The sequence below is a fragment of the Lytechinus pictus genome, chromosome 3 (assembly GCF_037042905.1).
Source record: "Lytechinus pictus isolate F3 Inbred chromosome 3, Lp3.0, whole genome shotgun sequence".
Lineage (NCBI taxonomy): Eukaryota > Metazoa > Echinodermata > Echinoidea > Temnopleuroida > Toxopneustidae > Lytechinus > Lytechinus pictus.
Genome location: NC_087247.1, coordinates 49,130,585 through 49,149,455, shown reverse-complemented (window position 1 = coordinate 49,149,455; position 18,871 = coordinate 49,130,585). Strand labels below are relative to the sequence as shown.

General features: G+C 36.7%; 1 protein-coding gene across 1 annotated transcript; it reads right to left on the bottom strand.

The window, feature by feature from the left end:
- Positions 1-3,064: 3,064 nt before the first annotated feature.
- On the bottom strand, positions 3,065-4,800 carry LOC129255528 (carbohydrate sulfotransferase 1-like). The gene has a single exon (XM_054893877.2). The coding sequence runs from the start codon at positions 4,792-4,794 to the stop codon at positions 3,556-3,558; it is 1,239 nt and encodes a 412-aa protein (XP_054749852.2). The 5' UTR covers positions 4,795-4,800; the 3' UTR covers positions 3,065-3,555.
- Between the last annotated feature and the right edge of the window lie 14,071 nt (positions 4,801-18,871).

Sequence of the window (18,871 nt, the reverse complement as noted above, 5' to 3'; positions counted from 1 at the left end):
ATTTCATATTCCATGTAATGAAATACAAACGAAATAGTGAATTGATGATGTCATCCGTCCTCACTTGCACACCGACCAGGATATGAAAATAACTATTTTGTGAAATTAAGCGAAACTTTAAAATGTCATAACTTTCTTATTTTACATCCGATTTTGTTGAAATTTTCAGTACTATGCTTGTTTTATTTTTTATTTTTATTCAAACCAACTTCATGATAGGGTGGACTTGTCCTTTAATATCTGAATATGAATTTGAATTAAGAATCCTTTGCAATATATAGATGACGGATTCAATTTAGTTATAGAGACAGAAATCGTTGGGTTTTTTTTTTTCACATCATGCCTACCAGCCTACAGTCATATCATACTGACATTACATCCACTATCACCCGTGTACATTCCTTCCCTACAAACAGACAAACATACATATTTACACGGCGGATGGGAGAAATAGAGAGCGAGAGAGAGAGGGGGGGGGGGGCGATCCGGGGAACGATATTGATGCAAAAGGAACCTAGGAATTGTATTAGTTATAGCATGGAGCTATTAAGAGATAGCTCTATGGTTATAGCCTTCCGAATGTATGGGTTCAATGACTACATTATTTTATCTTAAATATTAATGATCTTACATGATTTGCGAATTGCTAAAAAAAAACAGCAGATCGATACACATTCTTGTTTTAACCAATTTTCTAAAACTTTCGCCACGAAATACCTATTGTACCGCGCATTGGCACATAGTCTCTAGATTAACATAATTAAGACCTGAAGACGGAGGCCTGAACATTGATTTCCTCTTTGGCAATATACCAAACAAAATCCTGTCCCCACTTCCACTGCCAACTATCTATCATCTTTATAAAATAATTCAATCACATCTTAAAATCAAATTACCTTCACACTGAATTTTATTTTAAGTTCTGCTCACATTGTTAATAAGACGATTCGAGTTTAATTTGCCATTCATATTTGTGTAGGCTATCTCGTAGAAATCTGTAAAGTATGATAGACCTACCATGAAGGTTGGTAATATCAATGCTTATAATAACCAATATTTTTTTAATTATCATCATTTGTGTTATTGTCATTACTTGTATGATTGTTATTAGGCCTATAATTGTTATTGTTGTTGTTGTTATTATTATCATTGTTCTTGTTATCATTATTATTACTATTATATCATCATTATTATTATCGTTATTATTACTAGCACAATCATTATTATTATTATTAGCATTATTTGATAAAAATGTTATTATAATTGTATTTTTTCGTTAATTTTTCTGTTTTCGTGTCCAAAGCATTGAGTGACACCGCATACATTCGTATTTCCGAAGGTTCGTAATTCCGAAGGTTCGATAATCCGAAAACGAAATAGGTTCGATGTTCCGAAGGTTCGTTAATCCGAAAACGAAATAAGGTTCGTTGTTCCGAAGGTTCGTTAATCCGAAAACGAAATGAGGTTCGTATTTCCGAAGGTTTGTTAGTCCGAAAACGAAATGATTAACGAACCTTATTTCGTTTTCGGACTAACGAACCTTCGGAACATCGAACCTTATTTCGTTTTCGGATTATCGAACCTTCGGAATAACGCCACAAATGTTCGGATTAACGAACCCTTTTACGTTTTCGGATTAACGAACATCGAGGTATAGGCAATTTACGTGTTTCGGAAATACGAACCTTCGGAATAAAGAACCTTCGGAAATACGAACCTTCGGAATTACGAAGTGTAACCGAGTGACACATAGGCAATTCTGGAAGCCATCTCAGAAGTTTCATAGAATAATTACTTCCATATTATTCATCTACGATTCTTGCATGCAATGTTGACCCTAGCTCGTGGAATATCTCCAGTATCACATTCTGTGCCGTTCAATATAAAATAATTGCGTATTCCTGCATAAATTAGAGGAAAAACATATTGATTGCATGTATTACTCGATATTGTGTAAAAACAATGTGACAAAATGCATTGTTCAAGTTACAGTTACACCCTCGACAGTGTTTCTTATAGTGATTAATTTTACTAATGACGACACGTTGTGTATTGTACTTGGAAGGGTAATGCATGCATTTTAACGGTATTATACGTGTTTCTAATAAAGGGTATTAACTGTTTTGTTCTACATAATGTTAATTCCTTCCTCTTAGTGAAAACAATTTACTATTAAAATAAATCGTATATTTTAATCAACGAAAGTAAGAATATAAACTATGCATGAATGCATATTGTACCAACTTAATGAAACTGCCTCACATAAATCTATCAAAACTCAAAATTTAGACTTGTTTTTCTTTTCCATACAAGTCATATTCATGAATTTAATCATATAATAACATGGTTTTTATATATTTCCTTAATATATATTTTCAAATAAAAATAGTTCATAAGCAAGTTATTATTATTATTTGTTTGTCGTCACCTGTGCCCGGGAGGTGAAAAGCGAACTGAATCACTATGACCCGCAGGTGTCTCCTCCCGATACAACCGATGGGGGGAGTGCAGGTGGACCACTACACCGGGGTTTCCCCCTACTCTTATACGACTAGTGCAGTGGGGTTTTAACGTGCAAAGGTAGTGACTCTCCTTTACACGGGACCTCAATTTAACGTCCTATCCGAGGGGCGGAGTGTTTTTCCATTGTAACATAGCTTGCATCTATGAAACATGGGAGAGACGTTTACACACAACGCACTGGCTTCAGTCATCCGCCCGGGGTGGACTCGAACCCATGATCTTCGTTTCGACGGGCAGACGCGTTACCGACTGAGCCAACAACGCTCTCTCTAAGTTAAGATGAGATTCCAAAATAAATATTCACCGTGGCGCTCCGTTTCTCTCCCTCTCACACAAATACACTCATCCCCACCTCCACACAAGTATAGTCATCCTCAGCCCCATTAATAGCATGATTACACAAAGTTTATCCCCCCCCCCTCTCTCTCTCCCTCCCTCTCTCTGCACCTCTCCCTATCTACCTCCCTCACTCCCTCCCCTTCTCTCACTTTCTCACTATCTATTAATTTTCTTTTAATTTGCAATTTCGCTAACCGCCTTCATAATTCAATCCATACGACCTTCTTCGAGTAGTTTCTATATGGTCATGATGAAAATAATTTATTTATTATAGACTGAGAAATGGTATGTAGAAGCGAATCGAATAGGAGAAATGCTTTGAAATCCAAATTGGTTTCTTAAAATAAGCTGTAGAAATGACCCCAAATCTACCCCTTCCTTTCTATTTCAGGAAGATCTGATTGCAAATCTACAGTAACGGCACTGGAGGTAATTTTGATTAGATAAGAAATATTGACAGTCTAACTTCGGTCCCTTGAGGTGACGACACAAATATTCTTCTTTTTTTCATAGAAAAGATAACGATGAGTTTCGTTGTTGTTTTTTCAAAACAAACGTATCAAGAAGGCCTATTCATAATTTAATTACAATGAAAGGGATTCACCCACAAAAAACTTGGAAATTTGTAGAGTGTACGTTGATTCCTAAAAAGAATAACAATATCCACATTTGTATTGTACGCACTGTGCAGTATCACACCACTGGTAGATACGATAATGAATTCATCACGTGACTACACTTTCCTTCTACCTCTTTTCTTATCGTTTCAGGAATACTGTTCTTCCAGGCATTGATGACCTTATCTGAGTCTCGTGTTCGTGAAAACGGACGATCCGCCTCTGATACACTGTGAGTATTGTTCTTCACCCAACTTAGTACATTCGGGTGAATCTTCATTCCTAAGTGCTGATACATCCGCTGTATTTCGTCTAAAGGATTTTTCGCTACATCCTCAAAGCGCACTAGCATGTATTTTCTCTTTAACCAACTTGGTTGTTCGTCGTTGTACTGTAGATTTCTAGCCATATGCTCGCATAGATCCGTGATCTCGTCTGCATGAGGACCCTTCCGTCGCTTCAAATCATAGTTGGGCTCTTTGAGTTTACGACGAGAATTTATGACTGCCCTAGGATCGCGGACGAGATGGATGATCTTAAGGTTCAAGCTCGGATCCTCAAGGAAACTCCTTAGGTCCTTGATGTCATTTACTCTTATCGTTTTCAGAACGGTGTAAGTGTGATCGGAGCACAGTTTGGAGATGATCGATCCAACCTCTATCCTGGGGATCGTCGGTTCTGGACAGATGAGCTTAGATCTGTTCAATGCTTCTGATACCTGGCAAGTTTTACAACCACCTCGTCTCAGCCAGTTATCAGGTCCTTGACTGGAACTTAAATAGTTACAACGGAGAGTGCGGTTCCACACAGAGAGCATTACTGCATCGGCCTGCTCGTTTTTTACACGGTGATTCAATACATCGAAAGTCACATGAAGCAAAGGCTCATACATGTAAAATATATCTGGATTCGAATTAAACAATTCTCCAACAAAAGATGATCCAGAGCGTTTTGTTGTGACAATTATTATTTGGCCACGTTGTGGTGATGCTGTTGGGGACGGCGTCTCAATCATTTTGAGTGGCAATCGGTGGATTCCTTCTGTATTCTGAAAGTTTTGAAGGTGATATTCCTCAGATGAATTTTCCCTTGATATAATTCCCTCTCTAGATATTTCGATAACGTCAACGAGAGTATCATTCTTGATGTGCTTTTTAGGATGTGACTCCTTTGAATCTCCCAATTTGTTTCCACGATACTCAAAGATACTGCCATCTTTGAATGAATCATTAAAATCATCATTCGATATGGCACGCGAAAACCCGTATAGTTGTCCAGAGTTCAAAACTTCCTTTGCTACTGCGAACGTCGGCATAAATCCCCTCTCTGTAAATGTAAGCAAGAGTAAAACATGACGCTGTTTTTTAATAGACACAAGTGAAGCGAAAAGAGTAATTTTAACAGAAAAAGGAAGTCGAATAGCACAAGAGATGAGGGGAGAAAATGTCAGGTAAAAATCAAGATCGGTCTTCAAAGATTGAATGAATATTTATCACATAACTGTAAGATAATAAACATAATACAGAAACTTAACGATGTATATTAAGTAGATCGTCACTTCATCGATAACATGTACACTCTAAAAAAATATTTGGAAAGAGTGCTCCATGAGGGTAATTATGAGTCCAACCAACATTGGGCATTTTTATTTTAATATCCAGTGTGATGAAAATTTTGCCCATTCTAAAGTAATTGCTGCTTTTTTTTACCTTTCTGGACAATATACTTCCCGCATTGGGTAAAATACTGCCCAAAATTGGTTGGACACATAATTGCCCTCGTGGTGGTAAAAAAAAATTACCCAATATTTTTCCAGCCTGAGTATTAGTGCATGGGTTCTCTGCACATTTCCTTAACAGTACTGTGCCTTCTTCGCAACTTTAACCGCATGTTATTATTTCGTTACAGTTTTTTTAATATTTGGTATATCATTCGGACGGAGGTCTAACTCCAGTCACGGTTTGCATTTGGTCTACACAACCATGACAACTCTGTCTACTGCACGATTTGTCTCATCACACGTGATCATATCCCATTTTGTCTACAATTGCCATGTAGTCTGTTTACCGTTCCATCTATAATTCTCATTTAGGCTATGCCATATTTTGTCAATTAACCACTTATTTATTACTTCTAAGCCTAATCACCACTTTGTTCAATGTTCTATTCGCCTATAACCATTTTGTCAAATTACTTTTATGTCTAATTCATTGCATTTTTTCAGTTCGTATTTTTTGGCAAAGTGTCATTTTGTCTAATAAAATAAATCCAGTAATTCTTCTGACCAGTTTCAATCATCATATTATGTTGCCTCGTTTTCATATTTATATAGACCTGTTCCATGAAAGTTAGCATTATGGTATACTGAAAATACTGAGGTGAGTGAGGATACTGAAATTACTGAGATACCGATATATATTTATATATATATATATACGCATATATAGGGCCCATTGTATATCTATTTTTTTCCTTTGTGGTCGAAAACTGTTTGGGGCTTCAGTCCCCAAAGCCCCCCCCCCCTAAAACTGCGCCTGCACCACGAGTGGACCCAGGGGGTAGTGCCCCCCTTTTTTTTTATCCGTGCGTCTATACACAAAGAAGGACAACTTGCACGACATGAGGTAAGCTGAGTTCCCATAGGCGCTCTCTTTTTTAAATGTATTTTTGGACAGAAAAGGGACAGAATTTTAAAATTTTTATTTATGTACTTATTTCTGCACCCCCCCCTTTCTAAAATCCTGGATCCGCCCTAAATGGTAATGGCGAAGATCATCCGTCATGTCATACCCTTTTATGTTAACATAGGGGTTGACACGACATTTGCTCCTGCGACAATTGCGCCGTGCTTAAAGGAGAATGAAACTCTTGGAGCAAGTTAGCTTTTGTGAAAGCAGAAAAATCAAAGAATAAGATCAACAAAAGTTTGAGTAAAATAGGACTAGCAATAGAAGAGTTATGAGCATTTGAATGTCGAGATCACTAATGCTATGGAGATCCTCCCATTGGCAATGCGACCAAGATCTATGATGTCACAGATGAACAACTCTCCCCTTTTGGACACTGAAAATATACCCCAAAACATCTCTTTTCGCTCATTCTAATCATATGACAAACGATTCATCAATGATATAATGTTTTGAAACCTTTGTACTTGTCCTCTCATAAAGAGAACATCTCATCTTGTGATAGACTCGATAAAAGTGAGAATATAAGTGAAATAAGTACTAAAGTAATGAGGAAGTTGTACGTGTGTGACATCACAGATCTTGGTCGCATTGCCAATGGGAGGATCTACATGGCTTTAGTGATCTCAATATTCTAATGCTCATAACTTTCTTATTATTCATTCAATCTTCCTCAAACTTTCAACAATATGTTTCTTTGATTTTTCTCTTTGATATGGATTCAGCTGGTTTCAAGGGTTTCATTCTCCTTTAATTTCGTCTAAGATGTAGGTTTAGGGTTAGATTTAGGGCAGGATATATTGTTAAACCCAGGGTTGAAGTTGGTCATTTGATTGGTGTATGGAATTTAGGGCGGAGCAATCGTCGCCGGAGTAAATGTCATGGAAACCATTTAGGGTCCCCGTTTCTTGGATCAAATACCACATGTCACTGTTCTGTGTAATCATAATGATGATAGAGTTTTCAATCTGGGTGTAATGATTCCCTCAGAGTGTAAGGAAATATCGATTCAATTAAAAGCACAATATGAGTGTGTTTGCTTCAGCTGTTTGCGATCATGTGCATGTACATAGGTACCTACTTGAAGGATTGAGAATTAATTATGTCTGACGTCAGTGGCGTATCGTGGGTCAAGACATTGTGCACCAGAAATTTTTTTTAGTCACTTAGTGGGCGCGCGAAGCGCGCTCAATTGCCAGGTATACGGTTATATTAGAGACATTTTAAGGACTATGCCATTAAACAGATATGTATATCACTGATCAAGTAATGCGAACGCGAGCTGAAAATTTTTGATATTCAGACCTAAAAAAGAGACATTATAAGCAATTTTTAGAATCATGATACGTACCTGTCTCACTAAACAATCAATGCGAGCGTAAAGCGCGAGCTGAAATTCATGTATATATTGACCCTAACTAAGGAAATTTTAAGGATTATTTTTTTAGCAATTCATTATAAGAGCATACAAATCTCACCATAGTCATTTAGTGCGCTTGCTGATTTTATTAGAATTACACCTAAACACGTAAAGCACTTTTTGTAGTCATTGTAATCATGAACATGATACGTATCTCACTAATCAAATATTGCGAACGCGAAGCGCGAGCTAAAAATTGTTGATATTCAGACCTGAAGAGGGGCATTCTAAGGCTTATTTGTAGAAATTCACTAAAACCATACGTACAGTATTCCACTAACCAAATGATGCGAGCGCGAAGCGCGAGCTGATTTTTTTTTATATTCAGACAAAAAAAAGGACATTTTAAGGACTCTTTTACGGAATTCATTAAGAGCAGACATATCTCGCCAATCCACTAATTAACTCTTTTTCTCCTTTTCTCCCGTTTTTTTTGAGGCACGGGGGCACCTGTCCCCCCCCCCCCCCCCCCCGTGGTTGCGCCACTCTCTGACAAAAGGTTTAGGGTTGGAATTAATTTATAATTTAGCGTGACAATTATGCCTGTGTGAATTTAACAAGTAAACGAAACATAATAATTTAATTAAATTATTTTATAATAGAATGGGAATAGTTTTTTTTTCAAAAGGTAGGCCCTGCTCTTTAACATTTTTTTTAATTTAGACCTTATACGAGCAATGATTTTTTTCTCTTCGCAAATCTGCGAAAAAAACTGGCTGAATTTTATAATAGGCCAATCAGCTGGACAATGCAGGGCATCTTAACTCTTTTCTGCAATTTAAGCGGGGTGCCATCCTAGAAGAAGCGGGATAATATAATAAATTTATTGGTATGATTATGGTGGATAAATTATGTTAATTTGTTTAACAAATGGTAATTAATACAATCATGTACATAGATGGCAACTTTCTGTGCATGCAAGCTTGTGAATGTAATTCCAGATTAAATTCAGGAAGGCTGTTGGTTCAGCTATAGGCTGCTATGTCGGATTCTGTACCCCCTGCTCTCCAGCCTGGTAGTGGTTGCAGTAACTTGATTTAAAAAAAAAAAACTTTGCTCTTTTATCGTTGACACTCTACCGATGGACTGCACTGCCGTGAAGCACAAAGGAACAGATGACTACTACCAAGGAGTTTTAAGAAATGGAGAACCATCCAACACATTCCCTTTGAAGTCACTTTGATGCCGCAAGGATAAAATATGTTAGACAGTTGTGTTCTTCATTGGATTTGTCTTGCAGATTGTAGACGTAAGATTTAAACGTAACTAATACTGGCCAGATACAATAGGAAATATGGTTTTATAATGATAATTACTTTTCGCTGCCTCTGGTCGGATACTCTGAGGAGACAGACACATGGCTAAATTTTACGGGGGAAAGCAAAAATAGTTGTTGCAATATTCATTGAAACATAATTTGATACTATTCGACTGGCCGCAACTGTGACACATAACATAAGAAATATATGTATTTCCTCAAACATATATTGCTTTTTGTAGTGTGGATGTGTGTGGACATTTGAAAAAAAATGTTTATTTAAACATTGTCAAATTCAGAGGGTTTTTCACATTTTAAATCTGTTATCATACAATATTTTGCCCAATTTCAGAATATATGATAAGGCTTTGAGATATATTTCGTATTTTTTTTAATGTCCAGATTTTGTGATCAAATTGGAAATATTTGCAATCATCTATTTTTAACACAAATCACTTTTCAGTTTTCCAATGAAATTGGAGGCATTACAGGTAGCCACCAAAGGCTATTGTGCACCGGTGACTTTTTTGTATTTCTTTAGAAATCGAAAGTTAAACATTATTTTGCATTTCGTTGTCACTCCATCTATTTACCTCCCTGCTACTACTGGACTCAGCCTTATTTAATGTTCCCATACCCCCATTTGAATGTTTGCTATCTATACTTATTTAGTCTACGTGTGTAATGGTTGCTCAGCTTACTTATGTCAGTTAAGTTATCAAAGTTTTGTAACATAACGGATTTGTGGAAATAAAACCTAAATGAAATGAAATGAAATAACTTTGAATTTCTTTTGTGTGATCTCGCTGCCTATAGCACCTGGAAGTAGGCCTATGCTAACCCTGTGAAAACTTGTACAAATGTTATGTACATGGACCTGGGAAGCGGGGGTGCTGGGGGTGCTGCGTGTATTATTTTCCATAGGCAGCACCCCCACGAAATCAGGTTCCCCTTGTATTTTTTAAAAGATGTTATAATGTACATAATTATCACATCCGACAATCGCAAATCATTTACATAGTCTTTTATTCCAATAACATCCCTCCTATAACGCAACTCAATCAAACTCCAGCGGGGCTCCAACACTCCGATACAGACGTGGCCGCGTGCGATACGTGATAACCATACACACTACTCGATAGCAGGGAGGGACATGGATGTGGTTGGACATATTCTAACCTCCAGGTTTTATGTCGAATCAGTGTGCGCGCCAACGACTGCCCGTGTTTTGTATAAAAAAATTACAAGTCAGACAATAGAAATCAAATTTCAGTCTTTTTCGCCCTGCCCCTTGGCCCTGGGAAGCGGGGGTGCTGGGGGTAAAGCACCCAAAAATTTGGGGGTGCTGCGTGTGTTATTTTCCATAGGCAGCACCTCCTGAAAATCTAGTGGTAGGTATGATAAATGACAGAAATGTAATGAAAATGAACGGCGTTTTGTAGACCCCCACCCCCTTCAGAATTTTCAGACACAGTAATTGAAATAGTGTTTAAATTCATCCTTTTTCAGATCAGAATATCAAATATTTTCTGCTCGCGCTTCGCGATCGCATTATTGATTTTATAATATAAAAATGTATTTAGAATGCCCATACTAGGTCTAACTCTAAACACGCGCACGCATGTTTATTCAGATACGCAGCTTGTTTTGGGGAGCTCCGGGCTGAAAATATTTATATCAAATACATTTTATCGAAGTAAATAAATTTGATTACAATCTGATAACTTTGTTGTTGTTTGTTGGAAGTTAATGGCGACCAGTCATATTTGACTATTACCGCCAACTCGTTAGGCCAACTATTATTTTCTTTCTTTTCTTCGACGTGTCCTTTAAAATCGTTCCTCTCCTTCTTTCTTTGTTTTTTCTAATTACGACACCGTCCAGACATCGTCCTGTCTCTCCGGTGTAGACAGGGGGCTCCCTTTGGGAGTATAGTCTTGAAACTCGGAAAAGAAATAGAGAAATAAACTGTTAAAGAGTCTTTTCCCGTGAAATAATCTCGCATATACCAATCAAATACATGTATGTCCGTTTTGTTTTGTAAAGAAAAAAGATAAAATTTGATATGGGGAGGTTCGGATGATTCGAAATTTATGGGGGCATCCAAAATGAGGGCTTTAATAAATGAAATGGTGCATTGTTAAATCAAGAAGTTAGATGGACATGGAGATGGTGTTAGTAAACAAGATATATATATATACACACATGCATATACATATTTTTTTTCCTTTCTTCCATTTCTTCATCTTTATTCTTTTTCCTTTCATTTCTTCTCCTCTTCCTTCCATTCTTCTTTTTTTTTCCTTCTTTTTCTCCTCCCTCCCTTCCTTTTCCCTTTCATTTTCTCTTTCTTTCCTTTGTCTTTCTTTTTTTCTCTTCTTTTTTTCAAAATGGATAATAAGCTCTACTGAATACAAGGAATATAACCTAGAGAGAAGAGAGATATATCTTATTCTAAAACAAACAGAACAATGACCATCGTCTTATGTGGTCATCATACTCATATAAATGACATATATATACACAAATACACACATATGTATCTATATGAACAAATAAGTAATTATATACTAATCAAATATATATTTTTCTCTCTTTCCTTCACGGATAAAAAAAAATATATATATCTTTCCTGCTATCGAATTATTCTTTTTGGAAGCGTTTCGTTCTTTGAACGAAACGAAACAGTGCATTTTGGACACCAGGGTCCCAAGAATTCAGGAGCCTAAGGATTTCCTCGGGATCGGCGATGTCTGCCTCGACAAGAAGCATCGACCTTTCAATTACATACTTAGGGCATTTTACAATGTAGTGTTCAATTGTTTCTTTCTCCGTACATGAATTGCACTGTCCCGTTGGGTGTATTTTCATTCGCCAGAGATCTTCATTTAGTCCTATATGACCTAACCGGAGTCGACGGAATATCTTTTCTCTTGCTCGTTCTAATGAGCAAGTCGGTGTTTGTAAGACCGACTTTTGGATTATAGACAAGACCAATATGGGGAGAATTTGAGTTCAAGGAGCATTTTGGGGTAAAAGTTGGGAACCGGTCTATTTCACCTAATTTGAATGTGCTGAATCTGATAAGACCGGTTCCCAAGCCAATTTTTCATGTTTTGACCACCTAATTTGCATAAACAAAATGGCTGCCAAATTGACAATTTATAATCTTATTTCTACAATATTCTTTTATGATATTCGCTTTCACCGATATGGATACTGCAAAATCCTGCATACTTAACATGTACCATTTGGGAAAATTTGTTATTTCTGTTTGTGGCTGATTAATTATGCAAATTTATGCATATTTTGCAATATTATGCTATAATTTGAAAATTACACCTAAAATGTTTATTATTTTGAGTACAAATAGCATTTGTATCATTATAATAATTGTTTAGCCCTTAAATATAATATTCAAGTCAATTTTTATATGTATTTTATTGTTCTTTGATATTTCTTTTGTGTTCTTGTATTTTCTGCCATTTGCTTTGTATATGTTTGATATGAGATCTTTAAAAAAATAATATCAATGGCAGACAAATATTGAGCTTCAATGATTGAATCATTTGATAAACTTCTTTTGCCACAACTGTTAATTGTACTCAGGAACAAATACACACACATGCTCCCACACCCACACCTGTATATAGAAAGTAATATACTTGCAAGGTATAGTAGACATGCCCAATATAAAAACATTGATGCTGATCCTATAATCATGACACTTACCAAATTCAATGAACCCGTAAGAAAAGAAGAGTTTAGAAGTTGGAAAACCTGTAATTATGCTGAACTTAAATTTCTTGAAATAGATATATTAAAATGTTTCATAACAGATCAAATAATCAATTAAACGTATGATTTACGCAGTGCAGTTTATCAATCGGATATAAGTATCAGTACATTGTTATTATCCTTGCAGCAAAATTATATCTTTGATTCAGCTCCATCAGAACTGCAATCATGGCAGTTAACCAAAAAACAATTTGTAATAAATGCAAAGGGTCTGTATTACTGCATCACTTACTAATTTTTTTGGTCATTATATACCGATTTATTTATTTATGTTGCAACGATACATTTTCCCCAAGTCAACCATCAAAGTGAAAACTGAAAACCACAGCTTTTATCCAATCCTTACCTTGGAAGATTCTTTGACGAACGATACTGAATACAGAAGAGGAAATGATAAAAACATGGGGCTAAACACAGATTAGCTCCATGGTTAAAACATGGGCAAAACAAGTTTTCCAGCCCAGTCACTGCCCAATGCAGAACAAATTTTCACATTGTGACCTATGGTTAAAAAGTGCTAGAGATGCCTGTTGAAGGTAAACCAGCACGGAGACAGTTGCAGAAGTCCAGTCTAGAGGTTATCCGGTCATGGATGATATTTTCTGCACCACCTCATGTAAGACAATGTCTGATTTCAGCAATTCTGTGGAGCAGGTAATATGCAGATTGGCAGACATGTGATGTGTGTTTCTTCATGCTCATTGTTCTATCAAAGACTACGCCAAGAGATCTAGCCTTGCATACTGCAGATATATAGCTTCCTCACCTATTAAGACTGGAGTTGTAGTCATAATAATTACGCATATATGGAGATGACAGAACAAGATACCGGTACTTTGCTTTTTATTGTTAAGCTCCAGGAAGTTGACCTTCATCCAACATCGAATCCTCAATGGCAGCACCAACAACAGCAGCTGCACGAACATCTGTATATTTACCTTTTGGATCAAAAGTGAGGTATACAGCTGGATGTCATCAGCATAGAAGTGTATACCAACACCATGTTGCCACATTACAGAGCCAAGAGGAGTGATGTACAGTTTGAAGAACAAGGGACAAGGACAGACTCCCAAGGAACTCCATATCAAAGGGTAGTCACAGGAGACTGCATGCCAGAGATGAATACAGCTTCATACAGCTCTGTTGGCAAGGTAAGAGAAAGCTGCCATTGGAGTGCAGAATCATCAATTCCAAAACAGACTGTCAGTCTCCCAAGAAGAATGACATGTTCACTGGTATCAAAACCGGTTGACAAGTCAAACATAACTTAGGCAACTGCTTTCCTCATAGAAAGAGAAATCCTGGCTCTACAATCGAAGAAATTCTCGACCTAGACTTTGATGGTGATATCTCAGACTCGCATGCAGCCTATCAGAGCTGGGTAAGCTATTGGATGCTGTTGGGTTTAATACCGATCAAAATAAGTGGATTAATAATCACCCACAGGAACGCCAAACATTCCAGGAACCCACCATCCTCTGAAAGATATCTTCGTTATCAATTTGAAATAGTCTATCTTATGAAGATATGAAGATGTGTGAATATTAGAAGTTCGATGAATGGCCTAGAAGACATTACACAATTCACTGCGGTATTGAAAAGGTGCACTCCGAGCATTTTAACACCTGAAACAAGATCTGGTAAGACAGCAGATTCTCTCTCAAGACAAAAGTTTAGGTTTTCTCTATGGATCTGTGACATGAGAATCGGACATATCTCAAGAACACAAACACGATGACTTCGATACGAACGGCCTCCACAGAATACTTGTACTAAATTGTTTTGATTTCAACAATTAGAGATGACTTTTATAATATGAGGCTGCCCTATCAATCAAGCCATCCAATTGAACACCAAATCGATGATAACTGACATTGATCATTCAACACCCCGAAGGTAAAGGTGTTTATCAAGCTGGGGGAAGCTGGATGCCTCTAAGTTGGATGAAGCGGCAATCCTTGATAGGACAGGTGCAGTACTGCATTGGAAAAGATATATTATGGAGATGCACATGTAATCCGTTCATGAAGTCCAATGATAAAAAATTGGCTTTTAAAACACGGAAAACGGTCTAATTTATAGGCAAAATGAGAAATTAGATGGATTATATGTGGGTTCAGTTCTGATAATTTTTTTCAATATTGGGACAATTTGACGAGCGTAATGGAAAAAAACACAGGACATCTCATTTTCAGCAGACGGTTTTCACTTCATTTTGCTGAAGAAAAACACACTAAATATATATACATGTATGTGTGATCAGATTCTGTTGGTCGGGAACATAACTACTCCAAAGGATATTAAATGCAACTGATTGACTATTAAGGAGTTGAGAATTACAGTACTGTTATGATTCAAATTTAATAATTCATAATCTAAAATTGTAAATATGAATGAATTGATTGATATCATAATTCAATATACCATTTTATAATAAAAATATAAGCAATTAATAGTGACATTCGCTTGAATACAGATAGGTTCATGAAATTCGTTGGATCTCCACCAGTGTGCTTTTAAATGGGAAGGCCCTCCGTGCAGGAGTTTACCTTTTTATGCAGATGTGGGTGTGGGAGTGGGTGAATCTGTTTATGCCCATGGATGTATGCGAATAAAAAAGTGATTACATAATTAAATAATTGAAGCTTATTATTTTCTGCCACTGATAATCAATAATTTGACAGATCCCATAACAAAACATGTACAAAACAAAAGGTACAAAATACAAAGAAATACATAAGAAATTCAAAAACAATAAAATACATTATTATTCACTGTGATATTATATTCTAAGGGCCGTACAATTATTTATAATGATGTAAATGCTATTTGTACCAAAAATATAAACAAATTGAGCTGAAATTATCAAATTATAGCATAATGATCCAAAATATGCATAAATTTGCATAATTAATTAGCCGCAAACAAAAATAACAAGTTTTCCCGAAAGGTACACGTATGTATGCAGGATTTTGCAGTATTCATGTCTGTGAAAGCGAATATAATTAAAGAACATTGTCGAAATAATATTCTGAATTGTCAATATGGCAGCCATTTTGTTTATGCAAATTAGGTGGTCAAAACATGAGAAATAAGCTTGGGAACCGATCTTATCAGATTCAGCATATTTGAATTGAGTGAAACAGTCCGATTTCCAACTTTTACCCCAAAATGCTTCTTAAATTTTATATAGGCCTGTTTTTCCAGAATGTGTCTAGTCTATTACTTTATAGTGGGTGTTAGGGGAGTTTTGCCATCTGGACTGCCATTGATTAAAAGAAATTATCTTTAAAATGTTATTCACGTCGGACGTACATACTATGGGTTCATTACCCATTACCCCACAGTGGGAGGGGATCCATTCAAGACTAACATCAATATTTTTCAATTTTAGATGGGACAAACTTAATAGTATTTCCGAAATGAAATTTTCTTCTTTGTTATTCTTTAATGGCAGTAAAGCGCTTAAAGAGTCTGTAAAAATAACAGTACCTACATAGAGGTTATCTAGCTGGTGTAGCCAATTAAGGGCCAGCATGATACCTGCCAGTTCGGTTCTGTAAATAGAAGTACCATCTGACAATCTCTTTGATTGTTGATAAGAGAATGCTGGAACGCAAAATGCTGCAGAACTGCGCCCTTCCTTGGGTGTTTTGGATCCATCAGTAAAAATGTGGAGCTGATTATTCCATTTCGTATTAATAAATTCTAAGCTTGTCTGTAGCAAAAATAATGGATTATCTGATTTACTTACCTGGTTTGTCAGTTCCGTTGATATAACTGGTTCCGTTAGTAGCCAAGGGGGAAAATTTGTGGGTTTAAATTTTTCTATACATAAGTAATTATTCGAATTTGCTGTTCGATACCCGAAAGGTTTATTGCAATTCTTACCTTCCATATACTGATATTGCCAGCAAGGTTGTAAGCTTGAGAAAAGAGGATGCTTAGGTTGAAGTTCTATACTATGTTTGAATTTATGAGCTAGCTGTTGTCTTCTGAGGTCTAGTTGAGTTCAACTGCGTAGCCAGGATTTCATTTTGGAGGGGGCGGCGGTAAATGCACGCGAAGCGTGCCAACACTTACAGAGCGCGCGAAGCGCGCTCCCTAGGGGGTGGGTGCAGGGAGGGGGAGTTTTCCCCCGAAGCTTTCGGTGTTTCATAAATCAAAATGGAAAGGAGCCGTTTCTCTTGTCTCTAGTACCTATATTAGCCCCAATTCAGTTGACTATATTGTGATTTTGAACCTTGTTTTCAAAAGTGATTGTGAACGCACAAAAAAGGGATAAATGGAGGAAATGAAAATAATATTGACCCTGCGCGAAGCGCGGAAGCTAAAGCGTTTTATCATTTTTTTTTTAAAGAAAGGGTCCCGAGAAAAGGGTATTCTCTAAGTTATCAGCATTGAATACTTCCCTTGGAAAGATCAGATTTGATTACAAACAATATTTAGCGACAGTGCATATCTGTAACTCGCAAAACAGAGGAGAAGAAGGATATATGCCGGGAGGAAGATATTCCTCCCTGCGCATAGCAATGAAACTCTTAAAATTTCAAAGGGCGGACGTTTCGTCAATTGTTTTCCCTCTAAGACTATTGAACTTCATTACAAGGAAAATGGTGCGCAAAAAGTTGAAACTTCTGTGATTTATTTAAATTATATAAAACAGGATGATGTATAATTTCTTTGACTTATCCTGATGCGCTTCATTTTGAATGATAAAGAAATATAAGTGTCATTCAAAAATTTTAAACTGAGGGTGCAAAACAGGACAGAAGATGAATGTGTAGGGAAATGACATGAAGTTTAGTAGAATTTGTTAAAAAAAATATTGTACTTTTTATTTAATACGACACGAGTTTTATACTTTCCTCTTTTTAAATTAGGAACTTGTTTGCCCCCAAATTATGGTTGTTTAGTATAATGAGCTGAAAAGCGGGAGAAGTTGCCTATATGGAGGTGACGGCAGAAATCGATAAAATAATTTTACCCGCCCGGAGCCGACCCGACCAGAAGTTGCGCGACCAATTAAAAAAAAAGGATAATTTCATACTTCGGTCTATCCTTACTCTAATTTCATGCCCTAAATGTATATATTTGAACTTTAACTGGCAAGAAACACATATAGCTGAGGTGGAAAAACAGGGTTAGAGAAAGGGTGAGAAAAACAAGGGAGAACTGCAATATTTGTCATTTAACCGCGCGCAGCGCGGAAGCAAAATTCACTGTATATATAAATTTAGAGCAAGAGTGAGGGATTTTCTTTTTTGAGAAAAAAAAAAGAATAAAAGGAAAAACCCACTAAGCTACCTTTCTTCCCTTTCCTTCCTTCGCTTTTCCTTTTCTCCTCTCTTTTTTCCCTTCTTTTTTTTTGGGGGGACGTTTTGGGGGGGGCGACCGCCCCCACCGCCCCCCCCCCTGGCTACGCGCCTGGTTGAGTTTCTCCCATTTCTACTTGTAGAGATGCTAAAGAGGTAAGTGGAAGTGCACCTGCACATATCCTTAAAGTTTGGTATTGTATTGAGTCTAAAGTTTTCTTAACACTTTCTGAAGCACTATCATATGCCTCACATCCGTAGTCCGGGAGGGATCGGATATAGGATCTATATATCATCATTAGAGACTTAGAAGAGCTTCCCCATGACGTACCAGTTAAACATCTGAGGATATTTATTTTTTCTTACACCTGGTTGCAATGTTCTCTATATGTTGAGTCCAGGTAAGTTTCTTATCAAAAATTATTCCTAAAAAACGATGCGAATCTTCACATTTTAGAGGTATGCTGTTTATAGTAAGATTTATCTCAGATGATTTTCTGCTCTTAGTAATAAGTATGGGGACAGTCTTCTTTTGGGAAAGCTGGAGGCCCCATGAGGAGAACCATGCCAGAGATCCATATTGCACAGTCATCGGCATACAGTGAAATTTTAATCGAGGGATCTGTAGGGATATCATGTAACATAATGTTAAAAAGTGTGGGACTGAGAATACTACCTTGGGGGAGACCTCTATCCATCTTGAATTATTTTGATAATTGCTTATCAACACGTATTTCATAAGTGCGGCCTTTCAAAAAGTTGTGGAGAAAACTAAGCAGGTTACCTTGTATACCTATTTAATTCAATTTACGAATTAGACCTTCTATCCATATCGTATCATATGCTTTATTTATGTCCAAAAAGCAAAAAAAAGATAGCTAATGTACGTTCCTTGTTATTTATACTCTTTTGAA

Excerpts from the sequence above, each read along its gene's own strand:
- LOC129255528 (XM_054893877.2), bottom strand. The coding sequence starts at position 4,794 with ATGCCGACGTTCGCAGTAGCAAAGGAAGTTTTGAACTCTGGACAACTA.